Source organism: Bubalus bubalis, chromosome 4 (genome assembly GCF_019923935.1).
Source record: "Bubalus bubalis isolate 160015118507 breed Murrah chromosome 4, NDDB_SH_1, whole genome shotgun sequence".
NCBI lineage: Eukaryota > Metazoa > Chordata > Mammalia > Artiodactyla > Bovidae > Bubalus > Bubalus bubalis.
The window spans coordinates 37,309,216-37,323,822 of record NC_059160.1 but is presented as its reverse complement, the minus strand read 5'-3'; the positions used below and the strand labels follow the sequence as shown (position 1 = coordinate 37,323,822).

General features: G+C 45.6%; 1 protein-coding gene across 5 annotated transcripts in view; it reads right to left on the bottom strand.

Annotated features, from left to right (window-relative positions):
• The window catches only part of ARNTL2 (aryl hydrocarbon receptor nuclear translocator like 2), a 105,967-nt gene extending 93,245 nt beyond the window's left edge, over positions 1-12,722 (bottom strand). For all 5 annotated transcript variants that reach the window (XM_044941274.2, XM_044941271.2, XM_044941272.2 and 2 more), the window contains exon 1: positions 12,596-12,722. In XM_044941274.2, coding sequence (XP_044797209.2) covers positions 12,596-12,626 — 31 coding nt within the window. In that variant the 5' untranslated portion in view covers positions 12,627-12,722. The remainder of the gene's footprint in view (positions 1-12,595) is intronic.
• Positions 12,723-14,607: the final 1,885 nt, after the last annotated feature.

The window sequence follows — 14,607 nt, the reverse complement described above, 5'->3', positions numbered from 1 at the left end:
TACAGTGCAGGAAACTGAGGTTCAGAAACAAGATGCCCAGCTGTATGTTACACTACAGTTTCAATAAAAGAAACAGAAACAGGGACTTTCCTGGTCCAGTGGTTAAGAACCTGCCTGCCAATGCAGGGGACATGGGTTCAGTTCCTAGTCAGAGAGGATTCCACATGTCTTGGGGCAGCTAAGACTGTGAGCCACAACTATTGAAGCCTGTGTGCTCTAGAGCCTGTGCTCTGCAACAAAAGAAGCCTCTGCAATGAGAAGCCCACGCACCACACCATCTCCATGACTAGAGAAGGCCAGAGCACAGCAACGAAGACCCAGCACTGCCAAAACAAATTAATTAATTGATTATAAAAGCAAAACAGTACTTAAATACAATAGCCTCTTTTGGAGGAATAGTTCTCATTCATTTCCCACTCAATCACTGCAGAAAATTTTTTAAAAAAACTACAACAGTACCACTGCGAGAGGAAGTTCTCCCTTCCACAAGCTTTAAGCAAGCAAGGGGAGTTACACCGTTGCACCAAAATGTTGGGGAATGCTAGAAACACAGTGGGTCTGGATTTCAGGAAGACATTTTTTCAAAGATGGAGAGTAGAGAGTTACTTTAAGCCTCCAATATGGTCTTCAGAAAAAAAACAAAGATGGATAAGAAGAGATTTTAGGCAGGAATGTCAATTAGGCAGCAACCATGGCAGTGAACCAGACTGAACAGGAGAGACAAAAGGGGGGATGAAGCCACCAGTGAGACCACAGCGGCTGCTAATGTCACCAGCCCCACTTCCACCACCACCACCAATTAATAATCTTGCACTGAATCCTTACAAACCAGGCAGTAATCTTTTTATACCTAATTTTGCACAATCCTCATAACAGCCCTATGGTGAGGGTTTACCATGTGAGGAAACAGGTTCACAGAAATGAAGTCACTTGCTGTGATGGTCTTTGTGTTAACCTGGCTGGCTACAGTCCTCGGGCACTCAGTTAGATATGAATCTAAGTGTTGCTGTATTTTGTAGCTGTAATTAAATTCCATAATCAGTTGTCCTTAAATGGGGACACTGTCCTAGATTAGGGTCAGGGTTAGAGTCAGGGCTAGGGTTATCTAGAGCAGTAATCCCCAGCCTTTTTGACACCAGGAACCAGTTTCATGGAAGACAATTTTCCATGTACAGGGGGCAGGCATGGTTTGGGCAGTAATGTGATTGATGGGAACAGCAGGTGAAGCTTCACTCGCTCACCCTAGCTCACCTTCTGCTGTGAGGCCTGGTTCTTAACAGACCTCAGACCAGTACCAGTCCACACCCCAGGGGTTAGGGACCCTTGATTTAGAGTTATCCTAGACAATCTGGGTGGAGCTGATTAATCAGTTGAAAGCCTTAAAAACACAGCTGAAAGTGAAAGCAAAAGTGAAAGCGTTAGTCACTAAGTTGTGTCCACCTCTGCCACCCCATGGACTGTAGCCCGGCAGGCTTCTCTGGCCATGGAATTCTCCAGGTAAGAATATTGGAATAGCTTGCCATTCCTTTCTCCAGGGGTTCTTCCAGACCCAGGGATTGAACCTGGGTATCCTGCATTCCTGGTGAATTCTTCCCCACCAGGTTTCCCTAAAGAAGAAGAAACTCCACCTATGGATAGCTGCTTCAGCCTGTGCCTGAGAGCTCCAGCCCACCTTTGCTGATGGCCGGCCCTACGAACTCCAGTCCTGTGACCTGACCTCACATTTGCATAAGCCACTTCCTTGTAATAAATCTCTCACTATACATATCCCCTATTGGTTCTGCTCCTCTGGTTGAACCCTGACTGATACACATGCCAAAGATGACATAATTATAAGATGCGAGAGCTCAGATTTTCTTAAAGCCAAAAAAGACCAATATTCCACACTCCCTCCTCAAAGAAGTTCAATTTTAGACATCAGCACATCACAGAAATGGCACCTCCTCCAGAGATCTATAGGCTTCCCTGGTGACTCAGACAGTATAGAATCCACCTGCAGTGCAGGAGACTTGGGTTCGATCCCTGGGTTGGGAAGATCCCCTGGAGGAAGAAATGGCAATCCACTCCAGTATTCTTGCCTGGAGAATTCCAAGGACAGAGGAGCCCAGTTGGCTACAATCCATGGGCTCACATAGAATCGGAGATGACTGAGCGACTAACATTCACTTTCACTTTCCCAGAGGTCTAGCAGGCATGGCAGACTAGGATAAAAGCTCTGGAGGCCAGTCTGTTTGGGTTCTGATCCTGGTTCAGCTATGTACTATGGAAACTTTACCTTGGGGAAGGTACTTAAAATCTCTGTGTCCCAGTTTCTTCACGAGAAATATGCAACAGGGACTTCTTTGGCAGTCCAAGGGTTACGACTCCATGCTTCCAATGCAAGGGGCACAGGTTCCATCCCAGGTGGGGAAACTAAGATCCCACGTGCCATGCTGTGCAGCCAAAAAAAGAAATATGTACATAACCATGCATAAGCTAGATGGCCGGTGGGAATTTGCTGTATGATGCAGGGAAGTCAATTACGGTGCTCTGTGACCACCTAGAGGGGTGGGATGAGGTGGGAGGTGGGAGGAAGGTTTAAGAGGGAGGAAGCATATGTATACCTATAGCTGATGCATGTTAACATATAGAAGAAACAACACAATATTGTAAAGCAATTCTCTTCCAATTAAAAATAATTTTTAAAAAAGAAACATGAAACAATAGTAGTACCTATTTTATAGATTTGCTGAAGATTTGTGAATTATACCATGTAAAGCATTTAGAGAACTAGCACATAGTAGATGTTAAGAATTATTAACTATTTAGAAGAACTAAAAGGTGAGAATCATCCATGCTAAGCTTTTGAAATGGGGCAAAGAGGGAACAGAAACACCCATGATGACTATAAGGAAATCAGAGTCTTGGGAACCAATTCAGTTGTGATGCAGAATTTAATCAGAGTGATATAAGCACCTAACAATGCTTCCCTGATGATGACTATTCCAGAAAAGGCCAACCTTTCATAGGCATTATAACTTAATCCAGGGATGGGCAAGAGCAAGAAAAAGCAGCTCATCAGAATTTGTTCCACACTGAAACAGAAAATTCCCCTAACTTGGTCCAGGACTGATTGATCCTCAAGAATAAGAAGAATGCAGGGTTCAGCATTTTCAACATTGGCAAGTTTCTCCAAAAGGCACAGAAACAATTTTGATGAGCTAAACCCGCATCACTGCTACCCAGGCAAACACAATTCTTGCAGGTTATGAGTACACAGAAAACATGATGCAGACTATCATCGTGATCAATACTAGTCAGGCATGACTTGATATGTCAGATTCGATACAGAACCTACAAAAATATCATGGTTCCTTACCTCTAACGTATTGACAAAATAAGACACCTTCAGTTAACTCTGAGAAAAAGAATTCATCAGTGTTCACAAAAGTATTTATGTATCTTTTCACCCAGTGGTGATTATTCTAGAAAGAAGAAAGACCCTTTAAAATGGGGTGAGAGGAGAAGCACTGACTTTGCAATAAGAAAATGCTAAGGCCCTACAAACTGAAACACAGTATGAGTTTAAAAAGTAATAAAACCCAACATGACATTAATGACTTTAATATTATTTATGTATTAACATACCATAGTTACAATGATGATCAGAATCCAAAGCTGCCTTCAGGCTCTTCTTCCAAAACAAGCAGCTAACAAAAAATTACTTAAAAACCTCTTGATGAAGAATTTGTCCTAGATGTCTTCTGAAAGTTGAGGTGTGAATTCGAATGTTCTTCTAAGTTCAGGCTGCATGGTTTGTGACCCACATGTCCCAGAAGTAGCAATGGTTACTGCTGAAAGGAACTGACAGGCCAAAAGTGCTAGTTGAACTCAAGTTGAAAGGTAAAGAAAAGAGAATTGTCCTAAAGAAGCCACTAGCCCCAGGATGCATGGGAAATTGGGTTTGGTCTCTCTTTTCTAGGTCAGTGATGTTGCCTGGATGACTCATTAGAGAAGAGATGGCCTCCCTAGAAGGCCATATTGTTTGTCTCCACAGTAGTGTGAGCATGGCCTACCTTTGGGTACCATGTAAGTCAGAGAGGAAATCCGATTCTCTACCCAGGAGGTTGAGGAGAGAAATAAACGTAAAGCTGGCAACCATGTTCAATTTTTCAATCAAAACTGTTTTCTAGATTTTGACAAAACAATTACTAATTGTCACAATCTTCTATTCATTTAAACATATATTGATCTCTGTTCTGTAAAGTGTTCAATTTCAATTCTGCCCATCATATACTGATCTCTTTTTTACAATCTGTTTATAAAATACCTACACTTTCATACCATCCAGGCTCAATGACAATCTCTTCTCCCTCTCTTCTCCTCTCCTAAGAAGAAAAGATGAAGAGGTATTTTGATGTACATAAGTGTTTCTGCTTTTGAGTAACTTCTATGCCAGAGATTCTCTGCACTGAGTCTGAATCAACAAACATCTTCTGATGTTATCACACACAGGCATTTGCAGGAGTGCTCTTTTAGGAATGTGTTCAGACGTGCATGGCAATAGAGTCCTTTTGGTTTATAAATCTTCACTGCTTGTTTTGGAAGTCAAGGCTGATAGTTCTGTTCAGTCCTGCACCCTGGGGCTGCATAGGAAGGGTCTGCAAGGAGGCCTGGAGCACATGTCCATAAGAGGAGGACATCAGTGGCCATTACACTGGACAGAGGATGGAAGTCCAGAAACCTGCTTCCCAGCAGGCTGCAACAGGAACAAATGAGACATCACTAGTGATGGTTTTAAGAAGAAAGAATGTGAAATGGATTTAAAGATAGAAGCAGCTACTTTTTTTTCAGAGAAGAGAGGATGGGCACAAGTAGTGGCCCAGATGCACCTGGAGGGAAAGCTAAGACCGTATAACTAATCATCTGGCAGGGACCAGGACCTCTGATGTTCTTTCTGGTCAGAAATACGCCACAAGTAACATTTCAGGGTGATACAACTGGTCTCTTGCTGGCCAGGGACCAAAAAGAAGATGCATGGATCTTTCCTTCCAGAGCCTGTAACTCCGGTTTTCCACATTAGCTGTCCTGCCGCATCACAGGGTGGGAGGGCAGTGCTGGGCAACATTAACAAGGCAAGGACAGGTCAGTTCTTCCTTTCCCACTTTTCCCAGCCAGACCAGCACCAGTTCTTCCAAGCACATCACTGACGATTTTCCATATACACGTCTAATCTGTTGTGGATGACCCTCTTTGCTGCCTCCACAAGTTATCTACCCTTCAATACTAAACTTGACCCCTTCTCTGAAAGCCAACTCCCTCACAAACTAGATATAATTCTTCCCAAGTGTGGGTGGGGAGGCTCACTCCTAGCAGTTAAACCATAGATTGTGCTAGGTTCTGTCTTTACAACACATATTTTGGCTGTTTTTCATCTCTCCTTTTATAAGCTCTTTAATCCTTCTGCTTGTTTCATCTGTTTCTTCATCTCTGTTTGCCTAGAACAGCAATATGCTTTATGAATAAACCAGCCCTGTCAGCACCTCAAACCAACAGTCACTTACAATCAAAAAGCTTGGCTAGGTACTTAATAAGTGCAAGGAGGTGAAGACTGTAAAGATGAGCCAGGTCCAACCCTGCTCTCTTAGGGATGTGCAACCCAAGGATGGAGCTAAGATACGTACCTAAACAAGCCATGGCAAGTGGGCACAGGGTCTCGTAGGCCCGCCAAAAACTACAGTGAGGAAATAGAGAGGAAGAATCATTTCCATCAGCGGGTAGGAGAAGTTCTGGGAAGGGTTCATGAGGAGAAGGAAACTCATTTGTTGAAGGTCAGATTTCACTAGCTTGGAATCGTCTCATTTAATTGACACATGACTCTTCAAGTTAGGTAATTTTTTACCTCCATGTTATAGATGAGGAAATTGGGGCTCAGAGAAGTTAAATAATTTGGTCAAGGTCGTAGAGCTAGTGTATTAACTGGCACCCACACTCCCACTCCTGGAGTAGGCAATGGAAACCCACCCCAGTGTTCTTGCCTGGAAAATTCCACGGACAGAAAAGTCTGGTGAGCTACAGTCCATGGGGTTGCAAAGAGTTGGATACGACTGAGCACGTACACACACATACTCCCACTGGGTCCAAAGTTCATGCGTTTTCCTGCACCAGCTCTTCTGTTCCAGGGGTAGAGGAAACACAGTGACACCTGAGCTTGGCCTTCAAAACTACAGGGGACCCCCTACAGGCCCATCTGGAGGGAGGACAGGGCAGTCTAGGAGCAGCCAACAGCCTGAGGAGAGGCCTGGACCATACACGGGAGGGCAGACTCCCTCACATAACTGTCTAGGACATGTAAAGGAGAAGCAGTGGAGATGAGCTGAGAAAGCAAGCCAGTGGATGGTCCTCCACTTCCCCTGTGCTATGCTTGGAACAGAGGGCAAAGTGTATTTCTTATCTAAGTAAAAAAAGTAATGGGACTTCCCTTGCAGTCCAGTGGTTAAGACTCTGGGCTTCCACTGAAGGGGCCTGAATTCAATCCTTCATCCAGGAACAAAGATCCCACATGCTGTGGAGTAGGGCCAATAACTAAATAAAATTAATTTTAAAATAGCATTTAAAAATTCAATAAAATATTGTAAGTAAAACATTTGAATGTATTGGGAATTCCTGTTTTACGGCAATCATCTTGACCCTCAATTGTAAATCTCCTATAATGCAAACCTGGGCTTCCCTTGTGGCTCAGCTGATAAAGAATCTGCCTACAATGTAGGAGACCTGGGTTGGGAAGATCCCGTGCAGAAGGGAACGGCTAGGAATGGCTACCCACTCCAGTATTCTGGCCTGGAGAATTCCATGGACTGTACAGTCCATGGGGTCGCAAAGAGTCGGACAGGACTGAGCAACTTTCACTTTCACGTCACTATAATGCAAACCAGGTTGAGTGGAAGAAGGATTCTCTCTATATTTCCTTTTCCTTCAGTCTTCTTTGTTTCTCTCTTTCTGTAAAGATACTATCTAGAGATTTAAATCATAAGATTAAAGAGGAGAGAAACGAAATCCCAGAAATTTACTGAGATAAATGACAAAAGACATGCCCACCAATTAAGTATTTTCAAATGAGAATTTTACTATTATATACCTAGACTGATTTAAATATTTTAATTAGTTTCAAAGAATTTTAAGTTTAAAAACTGGGGGTTGGGTAGATGAGACACTTGCCTCTTGCTGGCTCACTGAGACCCAGGTGGTGCTGATGTTGACTAGCCACCCGGATGCCAGGCACCGAGGTCTTCAGCTCAAGGCAACTGAAATCAGGGCTATCGAATGACATCTTATTATCTTGTTTACGATATCCTGAACATTATGCAAATGAAGAGATTTCAAAAGGATGCTCTAATTAATGTTTACCATACAGAAAGAGACCTTGCTTTTTCTTTTTCTTTTTTTTTTTTTTTTTTGGTCTGTGCTGGTGGTTCTTTGTGGTTTTGTCTGGGCTTTTTCTAGTTGTGGAGCACGAGGGCTACTCTTCATTATGACGTGTGGGCTTCTCACTGTGGAAACTTCCATTGTTGCAGAGCACAGGCTCTAGGGTGCACAGGCTTCAGAAGTTGTGGCTTGTGAGCCGGAGAGCTCAGGCTCAGTTGCCGTGGCTCACAGGCTTTAATTGCTCTGTGGCAGGTGGAATCTTCTCAGACCAGGGATTGAACCCATGTCTCCCGCATTGGCAGGCAGGTTCTTATCCACTGTACCATGAGGGGAAGTCCAGATCACGCTTTTCAGAATCAAGAAGTCTTTCCACAAGGAAAAAAGTATACTGAAATCACTGTTTACTAATATTTTGGCTTTCCCATGGATTTTAAATATTAGATTTCTTTTTTTCCTGGAGTCAAACTCTAATGCGTGGCAGTTCCTACCCTTCCTTCTCCCCTGCACCTCTCCTCACCTCCATCCCTCCTCAGCCCTCCTCTCCTCTCCTCTCCACTCCCCTTCTCCACCCTCTCCATCCTCCGTCTTCAACGTTTCTCCGCAGCTCTTTCCCTCTCTCCTCCTCTCTCTTTACTCCAAACCTCCTCTCTCACTCCTCCACCTTTCTCTGTTTTCGTCTCGCTTTCCTCCCCCAAAACATGTCAAAAGTCATTTTTGGCCATCTTGGTTTATCTTGAGTAACGCACATCAGACTGAAGGACTAGGACAAGAAGAGTAGTTTATGCACAGTGGACTAGGACGTAACTTTAGATATCTGAGTCACAAAAATGAATTTAAGCCACTACATAATTGCAGAACTACCCCTCAAAAGAGTTGGGTATGATAACATCACAGGTGAAAACAGGGGATGGTAAAAAGTGGGGGAAGGGAAGGCGAGAAAGTTGCCCCTTGGATGCCTAGACCCAAGACCAAATCTGGCAGTCAGCCTTGGGACATGTGCTGCTCTCCCGAGAATGCCTGCTCCCTAACTCCAAGGATTCTGGAATCATTTACCAGAAGGTGCCAGTCACTTGGCATGGCAGCTTGCTTAATCTTGTTGTTTACCATCAACCCATCAAAAACAAGTGAGCAGGCAATCATGTTATGATTATGTTAGCTGATTTTTGGTGGCCATCTTCAAAACCAGCTCCCTCAATTTTTTTCAGCAGTGTAATCAAACCATGGGGATTTTTTTCCATATCACCATTATTAGATTTTTTTTTTTTTTTCCTTTGGGCTGCACTGCATGGCATGTGGGATCTTAGTTCCCAGACCAGGGATTGAACCCAAGCCCCCTGCAGTAGAAGCAGAGCCCTAACCACTAACCACTGGCCACCAGAGAATTCCCTGATTTTCATTTTATTGTGAAGGCCTGAAAGTCAGTCTGCCTAGGAAAAAGGAATATGGAGGGATTTTGCACCAGGGGGAAAAAACCCATGGCCCTGGATTCTGATATAGAGACCTGTTTCGTTTTTTTCCTCCAGGGATGGGAGAAGCTGCAACAATTATTCTCCCTCTTTAGACAGAGTGTCTGGCAGTGAGTACACTGCCCATTAACCATCCAAGCAGACAGGAAAGAAAGAAGAGCAGCCCAGCCAGGAGTCACAGAGCTTAACTTCAGGTTTGTTTGTCAATTTCTGGCTACAGCTTCAGTTTTTTTACCTCATCGATGAAAGGCAGATGGTATCACCCACATCACAGGGCCGGTATGAGGCCAAGAAATGCCTGGTACATAATAGGAGCTCAATAAATGCTGGCCCTCTGAGGCCCTGTGGAGACTTTGTTCCTCTTACCGAAAAAAGATTAATTTTGATCATCCCCAAGTTAACATCTGGTATTCAGCTAAATAGCAATAAACTCTTTGTCCAAAAACTTGTCATAAAGACCTACCTGGTATAAGCCATATTTTGAATTAGAAGGTGTATTTTCATACCCCTCTTTTTCAGAAAAGCCCAAATATTTGGCCAATTTTAACTTGAGTGCAACAACACACTTGAGTGCAACAATACTTCCTTAATAGACACGAGATTCATTACTTTCAGAAGGCAAATTGAAGCTGTAAATGAATAACAACTATATTAAGCTAACATTTATGGAGTACTTACTACTTCCCAAGAACTGTGCTAAGCACTTTATATGTATATATTTAAATACATTTATATCTCAGATGGACTTATTTGCAAAGAAAAGAGTCACAGATGTAGAGAACAAACTTATGTTTACCAAAGGGGTGTGTGCTAAGTTGCTTCAGTCATGTCTGACTCTTCGGAACCCTATGGACTGTAGCCCACCAGGCTCCTCTGTCCATGTGATTCTCCAGGGAAGTGTACTGGAGTGGACTGCCATGCCCTTCTCCAGGGAATCTTCCTGAACCAGGGATCAAACTCATATCTCTTTTGTCTCCTGCACTGGCATGTGGATTCTTTACCACTAGCGCCACCTGGGAAGCCCAAAGAGGAGTGGAATGTATGTGGGAGACTGGGATTGACATACATACACTACTATGTATAAAACAGATAACTAATGAGAACCTACTATATACTACAGGGAACTCTACTCAGTGCTCCGTGGTGACCTAAATGGGAAGGAAATCTGAAAAACAGTGGATATATGCATGTATGTAACTGATTCACTTTTGCTGCACAGCAGAAACAAACAGCACTGTAAAGCAACTATACTCCAATAAAAATGTTGTAAAAACAAAGAAGCAACACAGCCCCTGAAAACTTCATACAGCGAGCCACTCTACTCTCTAGTTAGGCTTTCATGTACATAGAACAATTCTTGTTTGAGTCTCTCTAAAGTCACCTCAACTATATTCTGGCTAATAGAGGAGGGTGTAAGATGTTTTCTAAAGGATAGCATACCTTTAAAAACATCTTCAAGAAAATTAGTTAGCCCAGTGAAGGAGAGGGGTATATTGGTTATGAGGGCCAGTTGCAAAAAGAAGAGTGCGTGGGGCAAAGGAGACTACAGAGCCAGGACAAAGAGGCAAGGGTCCAAGCAGCTCTCAAACAGGAACACAGGCTTGGAGACAAGGAGCTCTGGAAGATGAAGAGGTAGGACTCAGGATGAGGCTGCAAAGGCTGGTCAGATGCCCGAAAGACTTGAATGGTGGGTTGAGAACCTTGAACTTTTTTCATATAGGAATGGAGAGCTACTGAAGATCCTATCAAAGGAGGGATAGGATAGTGCCCTGGTGCAAGGATAGAAGGTGGGTGTTCAGGAGGCCCAGTCAAAGGCAGGAAGTGAAGCAGCCATCCAAATAAGGGGTGATCAGAGTGTGACCTCCAGCAATGGCAGTGTGGAGAAGATGGGACAGAATTAAGGTCTGTGTAGTCACCCTAGGGGGCATAGAAGAGGGGGAAGTAAAACAGACTCTCAGACTTCTGGATTAAAGGAGAGGACCACAACTATGGCAGGAGGAAGAGCCATTTGGGATAAGGAGGGAGATGACAGACTCAGTTTCAGACACACTGAGTGAGACATCACCATTTGTGCCAAAGCATGTCATTAACAGCTATCCCCTGTCTAGAGCTTAAATAGGGTATCAGAAACAAGGATGCAGATTCCAGGGAGAGTGGACATTTATGTAGACACCCAGTGTCCACAGACATCAATGGCCCAACATGGGACAGTAAATGCCAGGAGAAAAAAAGAAGGGAAAAGGGAGGTAAAAATCAGTCAAAATCACAGGGATGTGAAATGCTGATGCTTCTCTCCAGGCTCTTCTTAGGGGAAAAAAAAAAAAAAAGCAGAGAAACAAAGGTACACAAGACTTTTTAGGGAGAAATGGTGAACAACAAGGAGCTGAAACTATTACAAAACCTTAAAGCAAAACTTTTGTCCAAAATGACTCTTGCAGCCTCTACGCTAAATTTTATCAGTAATAAAAGCATATCCAAATGAAACAATATATATATTTATATCTCATTTAATTCTAACAATCCTATAAGACAGATACTAAAATTATCCCCACTTTAGGAAAAGACTAATGTTAAGTAACTTAACCCAGGTGACATAGTAAAGGGCAGAGTTCAGTCACAGCCAAAACAGGATATCTGGGCTTAAAATGATAAATACTACCTTCTCTTTTCAAACCAGGGCCTTCTCACATCTTCATATAGACCAGAAAGATTTCAAATATTCAAATGATAGAATTTCAGAAACCTCCCCATGATCTAAAACCCCTATTAGATTTTCAAAAGACCTCTTCTCATTGCTGTATTTCCCAGAAGAATCTAAACGCATCACAATATTCTAAAAGGAAAGGGGAGATTTAACAAACTGCTTCCCTGAACTTCTCTCTGCCAGTCTTTTAGTTATTTACATGTTTTTTTTCCTGACTCCTGTCCGTCTTAAGTAACAAATATTTTATGATCAGTCCATAATTATGAGTAGTCATATGGGAGAGACCAGAGAATGTCGCCAGAGAACACTAGAGAGAGGGAAAAGACGTAGCAACCCTTCCAACTCAATTCACAAAAACTCCAAAATAATATAAAACGAAACAAATTCCACGGATGACTTTCTTAGTGCTGAAATGGCACAAGAGCCGTCTCTCGCTGACAGAGGACTGTTGCGGTGCAATTTGGTTTTCAAGAATAAGAAATGTGGGGGACCTGCCTCCCCGCACTCGCTTGCCGGATCCACCGCTGGGTAGGTTTTAAAGAAGGGAATAGAAGTGAGAATTGCCAGTTCAGAGGGGCGAGGATCGCAGAGCTCGAGCTCCTTCAACGGCTAATAGCAAATGGTTTATAAAGGGGAAAAACGAAATCTAAGAAGTCTGCGCAGCAATCCTTGCCGACTGAGAAGTGGGCGCCCAGCGAGATGGCTGGGTGGACGGTCCCTCGGCAGCTCATCTTCGCTGAAACGTCCGACCAGGGGCCCCGAAATGGGGCTGCGGGCAATTCGAAAGCCGGCAGCGATCGCGGGCGTCACCCGCCACCTCCCGCTCCGAGCGAGGATGCTCCGGGAGCCGAGCAGGACCTGTGCCGCAAGGGACGACCTCGGCCCTCGAGCCCGCCGAGGTGATGCGAGGTCGGAGGAGAGCCCAGCAAAGTGAGCCCACCTGGCCTCACGCACCGGCCGCTCGCTCCAGGCCGGCCCGGGCGCCACTCCCGCAGCCGGAGCCCCTCTCCCGCAACCTCACCTCTCGTCGCCGCCTCCGCTTCCGTCGCCATCGCAGGAGCCACCCGGCCGGCTCCGGAGCCCCGGGGCCCGCAGCATGGAGAGCCCCGGGCCAGCGCTGAGCCAGCCCAGGCGGCAGCCCCGGGGCGGGGCGCAGGCACCCGCGGGGCCCTGCCCGGTGCAGCGGTGGCCCCACTGCAGCTCTGGGTTCAGGAGCTTGCGGCCGGGGGCTCGCCTGCCCGGGGGTCTAGTCGCCGCTGGGCCGGGGGCGGGAGAAAGGGACCGCGCGGGGCGGAGTCACGGCAGCCCCGCCCGCCGACCCCGGCGGAGGGAGGCGAAGTGCGAGGAGGCCAGCAGAGCAGCGCCTGAAGCCTCGCTGGAAACGTGCCTGTCTAAAGCAGGTTTACCCCATCTCTTCCAGATTCGTTGTCTGGTGTTCTGCAGTGTGGAGTTGTTCCCTTTGTGTGTGTGTCGGGGGTGGGGGTGGGGGGGTGGGGGGATGGAGGGGGTGGGGGGGTGGGGGGGTGGAGGGGGCGGGGGCGGTGGGGGGAGATTGTTGTTCAGTCACTAACTCATGTCCGACCCTTTGCGACCCATGGACTGCACCACGCCAGCCTTCCCTGTCCGTCACCAACTCCCGGAGCTTGCTCAAACTCATGTCCATTGAGTCGGTGATGCCATCCAACCATCTCATCCTCTGTCGTCCCCTTCTGCCCTCAGTCTTTCCCAGCATCAGGGTCTTTCCCAATGAGTTCACTCTTCGCATCAAGTAGCCAAAGTATTGGAGCTCGATCATCAGTCCTTCCAATGAATATTGAGGGTTGATTTCCTTTAGGATTGGCTAGTTTGATCTCCTTGAAGTCCCAGGGACTCTCAAGTCTTCTCCAGCACCACAGTTTCAAAGCATCAGTTCTTCAGCGCTCAGCCTTCTTTATGGTCCAACTTTCACATCGCCAAAGAAGCTGTTTGGGGTCCTGAGACGGTTGGGTAAATCCAGAAGCAAGATTCTTTGGGGACCACTTGTCAGCCCCTCATCATACGCAGAGTACGCTGGTTCACTCCCCGCCCATAGGACCCTAGGGTTCCTTGGTCACAGTTTGTCTTGTAGTGGAGGGAAGGAACAGCGGAGAAAACACCAAAGCTCTGCATCAACCAGCCTAAAACTAATACTTTTCCTTCGGGACTCTCCATTACAGCGTCGTGACTAGCTGCTTTGTGTGTCCTGAGAGCTACTTAGGACGAGGGAGTTGGACGCGTGTTCCCAACGGAAGTAGGCAGACGCAGAGAAACTGATGTAGCCTTAAGTGGGTCCCGGATTTTATCCTGCTGGAGGTGGCAAGAGATGCTGCCCTGGATAACACACAAGGAGACACATCCCTAATCAAAAACCGTTGTTGAGACATCCCAGTCCTGACTTTGACTTGGAACTCCACCCGAAGTCCACCGACACCGAAGTCCACCGACAGCAACGTGTGCTGTCGGCTCAGAAAGAAAAATTCCGCAGAGAGCCTGACAGACACTCTTAAGATCTGGCCTAGGTTTCCCTGAACATGCTCAAACCCTGGCTTTCCAGACAAGTGTACTCTGTTTTGAGGTGGTTTACCAAGACTTGAGGGCAGGGGGAGTACTCTTAGATTGCACATGTGTTCAATGCCACTTTGATGGTGAAGCGGAATTTCTAGGATCCTGGGCAAAAAGTACAGGGGCTTCCCTGGCGGCTCAGTGGTAAAGAATCTGCTTGCAATTCGGGAGACGCAGATTGGATCCCCGGATTTGGAAGATCCCTTGGAGAAGGAAATGGCAACCCATTCCAGTACTCTAGCCTGGGAAATCCCATGGACAGAGGAGTGCACAGGCTTCAGTCCATGGTGTCGCAAAGAATTGGACACAGCTTAGCGACTGAGCTGGGACGGACAAGCTACAAACATGCTGTCTTGCTTACAAAGTGTTTTTCCCTTTATCATCTCAGGTGAGCCTTATAACAACCTTTGTGAGGTGGTTGAACACCTATAATTCTTGTCTTCTCAGTAGGCA